At 34.4% G+C, this 16279-nt stretch overlaps 2 protein-coding genes and 1 non-coding gene across 10 annotated transcripts in view; all 3 read right to left on the bottom strand.

The window, feature by feature from the left end:
- The window catches only part of LOC148083263 (focal adhesion kinase 1-like), a 58977-nt gene extending 46201 nt beyond the window's left edge, over positions 1 to 12776 (bottom strand). For 6 of the 7 annotated variants that reach the window (XM_087786424.1, XM_087786425.1, XM_087786431.1 and 3 more), the window contains exon 1: positions 2099 to 2272. In XM_087786424.1, the coding sequence (XP_087642550.1) occupies positions 2099 to 2117 (19 nt within the window). In that variant the 5' untranslated portion in view covers positions 2118 to 2272. Of the gene's footprint in view, positions 1 to 2098; positions 2273 to 12583 lie in introns of those variants that run through there. The other variant, XM_087786426.1, reaches the window with a different exon arrangement.
- A 1825-nt stretch (positions 12777 to 14601) lies between these two features.
- On the bottom strand, positions 14602 to 14673 carry trnah-gug (transfer RNA histidin (anticodon GUG)). The gene has a single exon. It is a non-coding gene; the product is annotated as a tRNA-His (tRNA).
- A 129-nt stretch (positions 14674 to 14802) lies between these two features.
- dennd3a (DENN/MADD domain containing 3a) overlaps positions 14803 to 16279 on the bottom strand; it is a 34848-nt gene continuing 33371 nt past the window's right edge. For both annotated transcript variants that reach the window (XM_087786419.1, XM_087786420.1), the window contains exons 28-29: positions 15991 to 16128; positions 14803 to 15932 (exon numbers count right to left, since the gene is read on the bottom strand). In XM_087786419.1, coding sequence (XP_087642545.1) covers positions 15738 to 15932; positions 15991 to 16128 — 333 coding nt within the window. In that variant the 3' untranslated portion in view covers positions 14803 to 15737. The remainder of the gene's footprint in view (positions 15933 to 15990; positions 16129 to 16279) is intronic.

Raw genomic sequence — 16279 nt, 5'->3', positions numbered from 1 at the left:
ATGATGTATATTGTAAAAAAAAGAGAGGAAAAGTGATTTTTTCTTTTGAGTAGTTTAACAGAGAAGTAGGAAAAAGATCTTTGTAAGAATATAAAAGTCTCAAGTGAGTGTAGCACCAAGGTCTTTTAAAAACTGTTTCCATTTATACGGTTTTCTTTCTTATTTCCCATATAAAAATGAACACAGATGTGTTCAAGGGGCCACGGAAACATCTGTAAATGTCAGTTTTCTGAGGTGTCGTGGAACCGTAGTCAAGACTTTTGATCCTCGTCATGGTTTGAGTGGAGTTTGATTTAAAAGCAAGTCAACAACCCACCAGAGATTTACCCTTAAACCAACATTCCTTCTCGACTCCGGTTGAGTTATGACACGTTCCATGGTATGATAACTCCGAGGCTGAACTTTACCGCGGTGACATTTATGTCGATTCAAATGTAGCGGCTTGAGAAGCGTATTAAGATAATGTCACCGCACTTGTAAAGCATAATTGAAAGTTTTAATAGTTTTTAAAAATCTTAGTGAAATATTATGAGCCAAATAAACCTTGCATGAGCCAAAGACTAGGACTAAGGCACTAGTGTTACACTACTGTTATCTCAAGATACAATTTGATACACGATATTTAGCTCAGTATTCAAAACCTTTCGACACACTTGCATAATTTTACAAATGTTTTTAGGTGACACTGAATTAAATTGACATCGTGTGATTGTTCTTCTTCCTTTTGCATGTTAAAGTAAAAAAAACGTTGTTTTTATTTGATTTTAACACAAAATAAACAAACGCAGTGAATATTTGACTGTTAATTTAGAATTTGATTGATTGAATATTGACATGGTATAGTGAAAATAAACATTGGCATATTCAAGTGTATCAATATTTTCTTAAACTTCTAACAAGGACGTGATTGTATTTGGCTCTATGGTGTGTGTATTGTAAAAATTCTGGCTTTAAGATACATATCATGATACAGGAACAACTATAAACTGTAGGAACAAGGATATCTTTGTAGTATTGCTGAGTACTTGACTCTGGTGTTGCAGAATTACAGACCACATGACTCTTGACGAAGTCGTAACTGCTTTCATTTGGTTTGAAACCAAAAAATGTACAAACATCATCTTAAAAATGTATCCTCTCGTTCGCAATCATAACCGGGATTTCGAGGGATTTAATTGTTTAAGTTTAGTTGCCGTGGATGTAATTTTAATGTACTTAATGAGATATAAACCTTAGAAAAAGTATGAAAAAAGTATTTGAGTGTCATTAGAAAACCATAAAATGAATCGATAAAAATACAAATCGATACAGAAGTGTTGAATACTGATACTACAACAATACTAGGGGTGTAAGAAAATAATCGATATAACGCAATATTATAATTCCCAATACTGTATCAATATTTCCCAACTTACTTTTAAATCGTGTTAATCACAGATCAAATTTTCTCAATATAATTAATAAATAAAATAACTTAACAGAATTAAAGTAAAATGTTATTTCAAAGGTAAAATATATATTTCAATATACATTTGGACTCATTTTGGCTTAAAACAGAGTTTAAAGTTAAAAAACATGTACACTGACAGATACTGGATATTACATGTTGCTCCAGGTTGTTTAAGATCGTTAATGCACTTCATTGTTAATATAAGTTTACATTTTTGTTTATATTTTGAGAAGCACTTTCCTACAAGTACATTCACATTTGATTAGAGAAAGTATTTGCTCATTTATTCGCTGTAAAAGCCAGAAAAAGAGTAGTTTCTTCAAAAGAATATCTTTTTTCCCTAATCAATACAGAAAGAAAACACAATACATCACTGTCATGTTTAAGTTTGATAGAGGCTAAATGTCCCAAAGTAATATGAAAGAACATTTTAAAGTGAAGCCAACTAAACCGAAATAAACAAATAAATCACAAACCTTCATTACAACTTCATTAAAAAGCCAAGTTAGACCGATACACAGTAAATACTTCTAAAAAATGTTCATGTTAAGCTCCAGAAAGTAAGAAGTAAAACTGCAGCTCGCATCAAACTCTCAGCGACACAAACCCAAAGACGTGCATCATCTCTTTTTTTTTAGTAACACTCACCATGATATATCCCATCCATGAAGAGAGGAGAGTGACTGACAGCGAAAAGGAAAGAGTAAATCCCAGGCTTCTGCGGTGTCGGCTCGCGATGTAGTGGCCGGGTGACTCTGTAATGATGGCTAACGTCAGCTTACGACGCCGCCTTCTCCTCTTAATCCCACCACCACCACGACTACTACAGAGCGGCACGAGTAGGAGGGGAGGACGGAGCGAGGCAATAAGAGGCCTCCAGCCGTGACAGTGGAGGGGGAGGGAGGCGGCAGAGGAAGGGAGGCAGCCTCTTTTGTCTCCCCAGAGAGGGATGAAGGGGGAGAGAGGGAAGCCAGATGTACAAATCAAACTGTAATTGGAGGAACGACGGAGGGAGAGCGTAGCAGAAACCGCTTTACAGTACAGAAAGTTTTAGACAAAAAAACTTTAACCCTTATCTTGTGATTCACCGGACTTTTCGTTGCAATCTTCACGAGTCATTTCTTAAGAACGCCAAGATGTTCTTGAGCCAGGATAAAAATAAAAAAACGAATTCCTCACATTGACGAAGACCACTCATTAAATCAAATACATATTTATGAGCCTCCAGGAATAAAAAAAATGATACGGTTATCAGACTTATACTTACTGTTACAGACAGTTTTGGTAAATAGATATTTTGTTTGGGCAATGATTTAGACGTGGAATTCAGTTCGACATTCCTAATTTAGAGGCATTTTTCTACTCGGTTATTCATCTCTTATCTACTGATTTCCCACATTTTTATTTGCAACCAGCCCGAGTCGTAACTTAAGACAAGATGTTGCTGATAAGGGTCAGCCAAGTATCCTAATTTTAACGTTAACATTGTTAAACACAAGGATTGAAAATTAATTCCCCACCATTCTATAACAAAACAAATATTATAAATGTAAAATACATGACATATTGGGTTGTATTGCATCGCAAAAATCTGGCGAAACGATACGTACCACGATACAGGGTCAACGATACGATATATCGAGATTTCAGATATTATGGAACAAGTACGTATATATACTGTATATTGGTAGTTTTGTCCCAATATTTGCTTTCATTCGTTTTGAAGCCAAAATATGTCCAATCATCAGCTTTAAAAGAAACCCTGAAGTCGAGTGTATCCTCTCGTCCTCAGTCTTCGCCGGGATCTCACAGGGTTTCATCTTTCCTTCGATAGGATGTAATTTCTAAGTTTTTGTTTTACTATTTTTCATTATTTTACTCATTTGTTTTTAATAAAACTTCTCTACTGTGATTAGTACTTTGACTCATAAGATTTGTTGCAAATCCTGTAGTTTAACAACTTTTGTGTGTGCATTTTTAGTTTTGGGTAACTAGACATTATGCATTTGGTCATTTTAAACTTTAAGCAGGAGCAAAAGAATGATCTTTCTGAACGAACAAAAACTATATTGACATTCAGATATTGTGGTAAACTTGAAGTATATATTGGTAGTTTCGTCCAAGTATTTGCTTTCATTAGTTTTGAAGCCAAAATATGTCCAAACATCAGCTTTAAAAGCTCCCGGAGTCGAGTGTATCCTCTCGTCCTCAGTCATCGCCGGGATCTCGCAAGGTTTCATTGTTCCTTTGATTGGAGAGCATGTCATTTCTGAGTTTTTGTTTTACTATTTTTCATTATTTTACTCGTTTGTTTTTAAGTAAAGTTCTCTACTGTGATTAGTACTTTGACAAATACCTTTTGTCGCAAATCCTGTTGTTTAACAACTTTAGTGTGTGCATTATTAGTTTTGGGTAACTAGACATTATGCGTTTGGTCATTTTCAACTTTAAGCAGGTATAATAATGTAATAGTTTTTCTGAATGAACAAAAACTATATTGACATTTAGATACTGTGGAAACAAGTTTATATTGGGTAGTTTCGTCCAAGTATTTGCTTTCATTCGTTTTTAAGGCAAAATATGTCCAAACATCAGCTTTAAAAGCTCCCGGAGTCGAGTGTATCCTCTCATCCTCAGTCATCGCCGGGATCTCGCAGGGTTTCATTGTAACTGTAATTTCTGCTGCCATCTAGTGGCCGGAGGTTTTATCGCAACACAACATGCAAATATTCACAGCATTAATTATTAATTGTAAATACATTAATTTATTATTTTATTATTTTATTTTAAACAAACTTTATTGAACTGCTAGGCATTAAAGAACAGCAGTAGGCCTCAACAAAGTCTGGGTTTGCACTAGGTTTCTGCCAGTTTCTCGTATATCGTGTTATTTGAATTGTACAGGGTCTGGAGATTACTTGAATAAAGTTGAATTGAATTAAAAAAATATATTGCGAGTTGTGCATAATTTCAAGTTGACCGTCAAATGTTTTCCATAACCGCCATATATATTTCCTAATTTCACATTCTGTATGTTCCCGTCCTCCAATCCACTAAATAATAAGTCCATCAAGATGTCCCGCTCGTGGAGGACCGACAGAAGTTTGGTCGGGAGAATCACTGAGCTGCAGATTTTTTGTCGCCCTCCAGGCAGAACGACAGACGACGGGTCTCTTTTTCCGAAACATATTCCCCGCCCGGAGAAATGGACCACAGGAGCAGCGAGTCCTGTTTGTTGACACCGACTGCACTTTGTGTGTCGAGTCTGTCACGGTATTATTTTTGGTCGATGTTGACACAGAGACGTTCTGTTTGAACACACAAACATGAGCAAACAAGACAAGGGGTTGCTCGGGAGTAAATCTGATTAATGGGGGGGGGCGATGGATTAGTCGTGCACAGAAACACACACAAGATATGTCCGTCTTATCTCGTGTTCCTCCCCCTTATCTCGACCGGGGTGTTAACGTCGCCCTTCAGTGGTGACAGATGTCAACTGCAGGAGGTGCGTCAGCAGGTCAAAGGTTATAAATAAATCATGACAGTCAAACCTATCATAAATGCATGTAAAACATATGTTTTACACTGGAAAAAAACCCGTTTACACTGAATTTTGTCACCAAAACTGGTTTGTTTATTTAAAATGCATGACACAAAAAAAAGTATTTTTGATTTTCTCGGAATTATAAACAGGCCGAACAAGAGGAAGGACATTTTGGTGGGGGTTTTAGAAAACGTCTTCCCCCTCATAGACCTCCAAGAATCCTCATCGCCTTTGACCAGTTAAGAACGAGCGAAAACATGGAAAGCTGTAACAACAGACGATAACATAAACACACTTTAATGTGGCTACAGTGACAAAATGTGTCGTCGATATTGTTCATTTATTTTCACAAAATGTTTCAAATTGGACGGTTAACGAAACTTGTGCCACATCGAATAATCCATCTTTAATTAATAATCTTTGAACACTTTCGTCAAACTGAGCTGCTTGGCAGAGATATGCACTCTTTATTGTGCTTTTCTAATTATACCATAACAGGGGTGTGTTTTAAAGAAATCTTTATAAAGATAAATCAATAAAAAACAAATTGCAGAGCCTAGAAATTAAGTCAAACTATTTAACAAACACTAAAAGGGTATTGATAAAAAAAAAAAAAAACTTATTTTTTACACATCACCAGCCTACAGCAAGGCTTACAACATTGGCTACAGTCTAACAAATTGGTTAAAAAATATGGAAAAATAACAAAAAAAAAAGATGTAGATGACTTAGATTAATGAAGCTGTGTCAGTCTTGACTCACTTCCTTTTTAATTAAGTAATGTTTCACCTAAGAAAGTAGTAGTATTATTATCCTAAATACACGCTTTTTACTGCTAATAAACTAGTTTTTCATTCAAAAATGTGTTAATAATAATTGTACGTCCGTGGAAAAATCAGATACAACACATAAGACCAAGATAAATGAATCATAACGTTAGAAGAAATGTTATTAAACAGTTAGTTAACATAACTGTTTAATAACATTTATTAATTTAAAAGTTAAATTAATTTAAATTCAATTAAATTATTAATTTAATTTAATTTAATGTTTAATTTAACCCTTGGTGTACACAAGGGTAAGAAAAAAGAGTCAAATTTCTTCGCGAGATCACATGTTATTTTTATAAACGCCTTCCTTGAATATAATAATCTCGTATAAATCACTGTCTTTCAAGAGGTAGAAATTAAGTTCACTGTAAATACACGAGTACACAAACTCTCAAACCCGGGACCTGCAAGTGAGTCACAGAGTAGACAGACACAGTTACACACACTAAGATATTCCAACCACAACTGACCTTTACACATTTAGTTTTTTTTAATACTACCTGCGGCTCTCGTCCAGGTGTTTTCGGTGCGTCATGGCTAATCCATCTCGGCAGTACATTACTGCGAGTTCACTGCATGTAGCTGCAAACGTCTGACAAGAAAGACATGATGTCATCGGGTGATATTTATCTCCGCACTCCGTCACCCTCTTCTTCTGTAGCTCGACTCCAACGTAATTACATATCATTTCCACCTGGCGACTGAAATATATCAATATTTATTCAATGTATAAACAACATTTTGGGGGCGAGACTGAAAAATAAAGCAAGATCATTTTGTAAAGAAAGACTGTAAAACCATAAAACAATGGAAAATAATCTAGATTATTTAAGTGAAGACATTACTTTAACCGTCTTAAATTAAGGTTATTATAAGACTATTATAATACGGATGAACACTCCGGTCCAGAAGAAAACCATCATCCCGGTGACGACGTACAACAAAGCAGTTATATTTAGACGACTTTAGTCTAGTCAGACACGTTTTTAAAGCCGAATCCACTCGTTTTTTTTTGCCGTGTCTGTTTCTCTCTAGTTTATTTTTGTTCCACTCGCTCCACCCACCACACCACCCTCCTCCCACCAACCCCCCATCGCTCTTTTCTACTCTCCAAGTCTACGACAACTCACAATTACCTCTTTCTTTCTGCTCATCTGACTCACACTGCAATGTGTCGTTCACGCACACACACACACACACACACACACACACACGGACCGGCATATGTGTGACGCAACTTGTGCTGGATTACAACCGCCGCCGCCACAAGTGACAGAAATATTAGCCCTGAAAAATAAACCATCGAGAAAAAAGACCAAATGTAAATAAATCGAAGCAAAGTCAGCGGGTTTTTCCAAAGTCAAGGAAAATATGTATCAAACTAAGAGGATTTGAGGAGTTATTGGATATATACAACTATGGCCAAAATCCTGTCCCTCAATGAGAACTAATATAGATTACTATCATATTCATGGATTTTAAGGGTGTGAGAAAATATTGATACACATGTCGTAATGTGTTTTTTATTCCAAGAAACTGTATCGTTACACTGTATCGTTGTTGTTTTTTCTGCCTTTCAAATCATATTTTACTTTAAACCTTATTTAATGGTTTATATTTCAATTAAGTATTCATCAAATAAAATATTTTGATCTTTTTGCTCACAATTAACATCAAAAATTCAATGCATTTACTCATTTTTGTGTTTCAAATAAACATCAGGCAAGGGCTCCAAAGCTAAAGTAAAAAAGAAATCCAGAGAGATTCTGTTGATGGACTGAGGACAAGAGGATACAGTGGACTCGAGCTGATTTATAGCTGATATTTGTACATATTTTTATTCGGAAAGAAACGAAAACAGTTACGACTTCGTCAAGAGTCATGTGGTCTGTAAATTCTGCAACATCAGAGTCAAGTACTCGGACAATACTACAAATATATCCTACAGTATCGTAATGTATTGTATCGTTGTGCCTCTGTATTGTGATACGTTTTGTATCGCCGGGTTCTTGCCAATAATTATTTGGTAAATTAATAATTCAATAAATCAATAATTAATTGGCAAACACAAAGATTATGAAACAATAATTTAATTTACTATATTAGAAGCTTGAATAAGACATTTGTGATTTTTTCAGTGGCTCAATGTTATAGATCAGGGGTTTTAAGCCGGTGTGCAGTGCAAAAAAAGTTTAATGTCAGCATTATTTTCATGGACCAACCTTCAGAAATAAACAAAAAAAATGTAATGCAGTATTGGCAAAAAACAAAGTCTATGAAAATACATTAAAAAAAATAATAAACGCTGAATCAGCAGAAGCTCCAGGGTAGTTTCTCTGTAACAATAAAGAGTTTTACTCTTTTTCATTATTAACTTGTTTAAGTAAACTTCACTACTATGATTAGTACTGTGACTAATATGATTTTGCAGAAAATCCTGTACTAAAATGACTTGTGTGTGTGCATTATTTTAGTTTTGGGTAACTGGACATTATGCAAAAGAATGATCTTTCTGAATGAACAAAAACTTCACACCTCAGGACGTGAACGATGTCATTTCCTGCCATTGTGACTAGTTTCGCTGAAAACCGCAACACAATAGTTCACACTCAAGCATGTAAATCTGAAGAAGAAAACTTTTAAAACTATTCTAGTGTTCAAGAGACATTTAAATGTGAATATTCTGCGCTCAATCGATTGAATTTACAACAATAACATTCATCGGTTAATACGAGGAAACATACAGTCTTCAAACGTGCAACAACAACAACACACCAGGCGCACAAGCAGCTACACAAACACTATCTACACTACATCCTCAAACACGTGAGGTCCCTCAGGAGCTGAAAGGAAATGCTATCTTCCTTTCAACAGCTCTTGGTCTTCATCAAGTTAGTGATAACACGTGCTACGTTTAAAAAAAAAACACTTAAAAACCATTTAAGGTCACATCTGTCAAACTGGCATCATTTTCACTTTGTGTGTCAAAAAAAAATCATATTTAGAAAACTTTGTAAACACTGGAATTTGTTGAGGTTGCATTACATTCCGGACGTGATGCATCATTTTATTTTAAACCATGAATTGCTTTCCAGAGCTTGTGACGTAAGAGTTTTAGCCCAACTGCCTCAAAGCCAGACCTGCCTCACAAATGCTTGCGTAGGTTTACCCCGGGTACTCTGGTTTCCTCCCACAGTCCATAATCTCATTCAGTGTCAGGGCATGGATGAACTTAAAAAGGCAAATAAACCAAATTAAACTGTGTGAAACCTTGGCTCCTGCTAGGGTTTGAGTGACTTCATCCGCCTACGGAACTTAAAGAAACAGTGTCTTTGTAAATGCTAACACTGTAATATTAACTCAAGATTTGTGTAGATTAGATTAGGATTTTTTTTTCTCCTTTATTAGTCCCACAAGGGGAAATTTTTGTTTACAGTAGCATCAGGTGAAAAACTTTTTTTTAATACAATAAGAAAGTGCACACAAAAAAAAGGAATAAAATACTTAAATAAGAATAAAATATAAATAGAATTCTAAATTGAACGAAAAACTTCACAAATATACATACAAAAAATAGTTACTTATTATTAGGTGCAGGAGTAATTACTTTAATTGAGAGAATAATCTATAATAAATATTTAAAAAATAAGAATTTGGATTAAATACGTCAAGTGTTAATACGACGAAGGACTTTCAGAAATTGTTAATGTCCTTGTAAAAAATTATTTAAAAGTGTATTTTATTTGACTATAACATTGAAACATAGATTAATTAATTCACTACAATGCAATTAACAGCTCTTTTATATACATTTTGAGGTTTTTATAAGCTTATAAAACAGGACTAAAACATTATTTGTTGTATATATGTATGTATATATATATATATATATATATATATATATATATATATATACATACATATGCACATTTTTATAATAAGTTTTTAAATATTACATTATGAAAGGTTGGTAGACCTGAATAATACACAATGCCATAATAATACTTTCATAAATAAACACCTGAATCCGCAACTTCATTCAAAACACACACTTTTATGTACATTTGTATCATTATTAAATTCTTAATGGGATATTTTATTCAATAAATTCCAAGCTTCACGTGTTGAAAACTCACAGCGATCTCCAGATGAGTTTGTGAATACACACAACTCTGTTCAGAAGGGCTTCCCAAGATCTGTGAGTGTAGTCAAGTGCTTCTATAAATACAGACCTCCTGCACTGCTCTGCAAATTACACACACACACATGCACCGACACACACACACACACACACACACACCAATGCCACGCCTGTATTAGCAGGCTGTACTGTAGACCAGCTGCAGGAAGCGAGGCGTCACAACATCAAGTTTGACTTCCCGCTTGAAGATTTGTACTCAATAAACTCTTGTAAGAACCGATTGAAAACCACAAGATCCGACTTCCGCAGACGTCTGCAGGTTTTACAAATGATCCTCACGAATGCAAGAGTACAGAACAACACAACAATATTAGCATACACTAGCCAACATGGCCTCAGGATACTGCGACTTATTAGCATTTTTTGTTTTTTTCCTTCCATTTCGACGGCACGTTAGACGTGAATCTCATGTGAAACCGTCCGTTTCAATAAAGTCAAGCAAGCGGGAATAATCTTATAAAGGAATTAATTATTAGATTTGAAAAACACAAACAAATAAATGTGCCGTTTGCTACATGAAGCAGTTTTGGATTGACGTGAACTTCGTGTTTAAGAAGGAGCAACTTTTTCATTTGACTTTTGTAAGGGGTTACTTGTGTTTAATAATAAATAATAATAATAACAAACATTTTAAAATAATCAAACCATATTTTACCCACAAATACATGTAATAACAACTGTAAATGTGCACAAAAAGACATAATAATGGAAAACTGATCACCATGTTGTCGTAATGAGAAGATAAACCAATTGAAGCAGCGCCTTGAGTCTGGCTCTCTCAAGGTTTCTGCTATAATCATTAACAGCTGCTTTTGGTGGTTTTGCTAGAACCGTAGATTTACTTCAATTGATTTTCAGTTTTATTATTCGTGCATCAAAACCATCTCATCTTCAAACCATTTCTATTTTTATTGTATTTTTTTGACTATTGTTAAAAAAATTAGATTTATGGCAAATAAATAGGTGCTACTTTATGTAGATTGCATCATATATGTATTTAGAAGCCATGTTGAAACATATATTCCAGTAAAACGTCAGGTCAGTCTTTAAATGTTGATAGTTTAGATAAAAATATATATATATTATTGAATAGAACAGTGTTTTAACAACTACTGTAAATAGTCACACTTTCTGAAAAATTTAGCAACTTGGATGTAGATTGAATTGTTTTATTTTTAACAACTCAACAGCCCAACTTCTATATTTATAAAGATATATTTAATTTACACCAGATAGCCGTTTTTATTTTGGACAGGACTAATTATTCTAAAAATAATTATAATTATACCAACGTATATCTTACATTTAAAACATTTTAGCATCACCCAATTATAAAAGAATGTTTCAATCCAATCCAATGATAAATATACTAAGACTCCACTTAGATAGGTATTTGAAAACTATTTATTTTAAGATAATTTTAAATATATATCTTAGATCTTGAAAGTTAAATAATTTAAGGAACATCCAAATGTAAAAATGTTTATAATATACTTTAAAGATTTTTTTATAATGTTGGATAAAGACATTTCATTTTAGGATGATTATAAATATACTAAAATACATCTTATATTAAATAGTTTTAAGAATATCTGGTTATAAAAACACTAAGAACACACTTCTTTTTGTGTGTTTAATAATAATATAATAACAATTCAAATATTCATTACTTAAATATTAGCATATTATTAACAATATCCAAATAGTAAGGAAACTTAATGCTAAGAAAGGTATTTTAATAAAGTTTGATGATTTATTTTTTATTTGAAATATATATACATATACAAAGCCTAAATATTGCTAATTGTTTTAGTTTGACAACAGTATTTAATTGTAATATTATTAAAAATATTCCAGTATATATATACACTTCTTAAATATTGAGATATTATAAGGATTATACAAATATTACGAATACACTAAGAAGGGTATTTTAATTAAGTTATTATTAAATATTAAGAAAACTATCAATATATATACACATAAATAAATATACAAAGCCTAAATCTTGCCATCTTTTTTTAGAAATATCCAATTATAAAAACACTAACAATATACTTGGATAGCACTTTTAAACAGTATTTAATTTAAATATTATGAAAAATATTCCAAGATATATATATATATACACACATTTTAAATCGTCGCATATTTTCTTCAATATCCAACTGTACAAATATCAAGAACACACTACGATTAGTACTAACAAGTGTAAATATGTCAAGATTAAAGTTTTTAAAGACGTATATCTTCACATCAACAAAACAGTAAATCACTGCAGCACAGATCCAGGATCAGCATAAGTGCAACATTGTTATAAACAATGAGTCAATACTTTTGAAGTCCAGAGATTAAAGGAAACAAATGTGGGTTAATCCGAGGTTAACAAGTTAACTAACCTACATTCACACGCCAGGAAAAGTACATGGAAGACTTTTAAAAGAAGTTAAAATGTTTAAGGAAGATTTAAGGAGCAGAAGAAACGCGAAGTCAACGTTTTTTCTTTCTTTTTTCTTCTTCTTCGCTCCTGACTTCAGAGGAAAAAAAGCCCCGCTTACCTTGATCTGTTCCCGGGATGTTTTTAGGAGGTTTTCTGCTGGTTTTTGTGGAGCTTCGAAGGCGTGAAAGTGTGGCTTGTTAGTCCGTTAGAGGAGTTTGTTGGGCAGCGAGAGAAGTTGGAAACACAGGAGCTCCTTCTTTCCTTCTTTCCCTCCTTCGCCGCCACAGTCTCCTGTTCCTGCTTCCCGTCTCCACATCCAGCATTCCAACATGGCTGCTCCTGGCGCGCGCGCGCGTGCACACTTCAGCTGCAGGTACAGTAAATCATTCAAACTTTATTTTTCTTTTTTTTATTAAACAATATTATTTAAATAACAATAATCTAGTAAATAAATTGTAATATCACTAGTATTATTATTATTTAGATGCTCTTTAATAATGTTGATGCAACTGGGCAGGAAGTAGTTTGACGTGTCAGGACAAAATAAAAGATTTATTCAAGAGTTACTTGTATATTACATATTTTAAATATTACATGCATCTATATTACATGTAATGGAAATTTCACTGTATTTTTGCGGCCCTTGTGAGAGGTCATAGTTGATTATATAAAAAGAAAAAAGATTTCTCACAGCTAACTATTTTATTTTGAATAAAATAATTGTATTATTGTAGAATCTCGAAACATAACTTAAAGGTCAACTAGTATGTTGATTTAAGTGTTTCTTAAATAGATATTGTACCTTTATCGTACTTATCAGTCTCTTTTAATTCACATATTTACAGTAGGAAACCATCATAACCCTTGTGTTATCTCTGGGTCAAAGTGACCCGAAGGCCCCGAGAACAAACAACCTCCACCACTACATATGTATTTCTGGACGCCAGGCAGGTCGTTCACCTTGACCCTGAGACAACTGAAGGGATGCCACAAACACTTTTTTTTTTCGGGCCTTCGGGTCACCTTGACCCTGAGACAACACAAGAGATACCACAAACACATTTGTTTTCGGGCCTTCGGGTCGCCTTGACCCTGAGACAACACAAGAGATACCACAAACACATTTGTTTTCGGGCCTTCGGGTCACCTTGACCCAGAGACAACACAAGGGATACCACAAACACATTTGTTTTCGGGTCACCTTGACCCAGAGACAACCCAAGAGATACCAGAAACACATTCATTTTCAGGCCTTGGTTCACCTTGACCCTGAGACAACACAAGGGATACCACAAACACATTTGTTTTCAGGCCTTCAGGTCTTTTTGCTCTATTCTTCTTATCTATTCCAAATTGTAAGGTATGTAGTAGATTGATCAAGGTATATTTATTATATAGTATATTATATAATCAATTTCTTTATTTTATAAAGTTTTCTCATCATATTTAGGATCTTAGTTGATTTTCTTCTACGTGGCCCTGAGGAACTTTCAGTTTCCTCCTCTTATCTCTCTGTAGTTGATCCAGAGTCGGGTCAAGCAGCAGCTTCCTCTCCCAACACACACTTCCTGACACCGTGAGGACATGCTGACCGAAAACAAAAAGTAGAAAAAAGTTTTCTCTCGGATTTAACTTGTGGCACAAGGAGCCAAAATTCGTTTTCTCCAAGAAAATTTAAGAAAGCGTAGAGACTTGAACAAAATGATGCGAGCCTGAGTTACCAGAGCTTGTTGTGTCTGTGGTATCCCTTGTGTTGTCTCAGGGTCAAGGTGACCTGAAGGCCCGAAAACAAATGTGTTTGTCGTATCCCTTCCTCCCACTTTTTGAAAAAATAGAAGTGAAATAAAGTTTTTTATTACTATTAATATTAATAAAGAAAACATGTCTTTGATTTAAGCAACATTTTATAATAAATAAAAAAGTAACAAACGTATTCAAATGTTATCTGGAGCCGCACACACTGAAGTAGAAGGAGGCCCCCTTGTGGTTTCTTTTTGTCATTACACCAGGATTAAAAAATCAATTTTCTGTTTAATTTAACTTAATCACGCTATGCATTAATAATCCACATAAAATGTATAAAATATAAACATATATGGAAACATTAACGCAACTAAAAGAGCAGTAAAACAAAAATGCCGTGACCCGGATTCGAACCGGGGTTGCTGCGGCCACAACGCAGAGTACTAACCACTATACGATCACGGCGCGCTACCGACTGAGCTAGCCGGGATGAACGACGAATATCTGCATTTAGCTTTTTAAACATGCCTGAATGGAAACCCAATTATTCGTGTATCTAGAAATAAACAAACACAAAAATGATCTTTTAAACACTTCATTTATTAAGAAGTTTTATTGACGTTTAAACATTCCAGTTAGTGAACACATTTCCAGAAATCGATCTCATGTTAAAGTTAAAAAAATAACGACAGTTCCTTCAAAAAAATAAAAGTGTATTTTGAAAAGTCATTCAGTCGTGAAAAACAAAAACATGAAATAGTTGATGAAGGTTTTTTTCTTCCTTGAATTGAAGATGTTGAACGGAAAAGTAAAAAAAAAACCAGCTCAGATTAAAACTGTCTGTTTAAAAGAAGTTAGTTTTTAACCATTTTTACAAGTCGGTTTTTTCCTGCATATAATTTTACTTCTGTGAATTAAACACTTTTCCTTCAATGCCCACAATATTATATAAACTCAATAGATCACATATTTGGTCACTGACAGTAAACAAAATAAAACGAAAAAATAAAGTTTTTCCTTTTCGTTAACGTCCTAAAAAACACCCAAAACCTTTAAAACCATTTTAATAGTAACAGAGTTTGATCGCGGCTCCTTAAGACACTTTGAAACACGGAACATTTGTTTTTAATATCATTGCACTGGAGGACGAGAGACGTACTTATAAATATAAAATGATAAAACACAAGCGTTTTAAGAGGAATGATTAAAGTAATAATAATAAAAAGTTAGAATGTAAAAGAAGAACATACTTAGTAAGAGCCTGTTTGTGAGTACAGATCATGAAAACGTGATAAATTTCACATTTTTGTGCGAGTTTATAAGTACATATTAGTACACGAATAACTTATCGATATGTACAACTATGAACACTGCTAAACGGAATCTTAAGAAGGTTTCTAAGACGCAGTAAAGATTAATAAACATCTTATTAGTACACAATAGAGTCTTCACTGAAATGAAACATTGTAGATTTTAAAAAAATAATGTAAACACGTTTCTTCCTTCATTTCAAATAAAATCTTCTTTTTTTACTCCACTTTCCAGATGGCGATTTTCCCATCATGCTTGGCGGCGCCGCTGAGCACGTAGCGGTCCTCGGCCGAGCAGAGCGCCGTCACCTTGTCGTTGTGTCCGTGCAGCTCCTTCAGCACCTGGTGCTGCTCCATGTCCAGGATGTAGACCTTCCCTCGGCTGGAGCTGCGACCCATGGCGCCCACCCACACCTGCGGAGACACGACAGGTGAGAAGACGGAGTCGCGATGGTGGCGATGAACGTCGTACCTGATCTTTGACGCGGAGGATACAGTGACAGCCGGCGCAGTCCTGCAGTGTGACTCGGTGGAAAGGTTTGGCGTTGTCCTTGACGTGCCACACACACACTTCAGCGGAGTCGGCACACACACTCCAGATCTCCTCCCTCTGAACACATGAAAATGATGGATTTACAAATGTATCAATATTTACACAAATATGATGTGGCCCCCATTGACATGAAAAATATGAATTGAATCTATTATTGCAATATATTGTGTCCCTTATTGTCATTAAATGCATAATTTGTTTATCTTTA

The sequence above is a fragment of the Callionymus lyra genome, chromosome 3 (assembly GCF_982586985.1).
Source record: "Callionymus lyra chromosome 3, fCalLyr1.hap1.1, whole genome shotgun sequence".
In the NCBI taxonomy this organism is placed as follows: Eukaryota; Metazoa; Chordata; class Actinopteri; order Syngnathiformes; family Callionymidae; genus Callionymus; species Callionymus lyra.
Note: the sequence above shows the minus strand (reverse complement) of the source record. Positions and strands in the feature narration are given on the sequence as shown.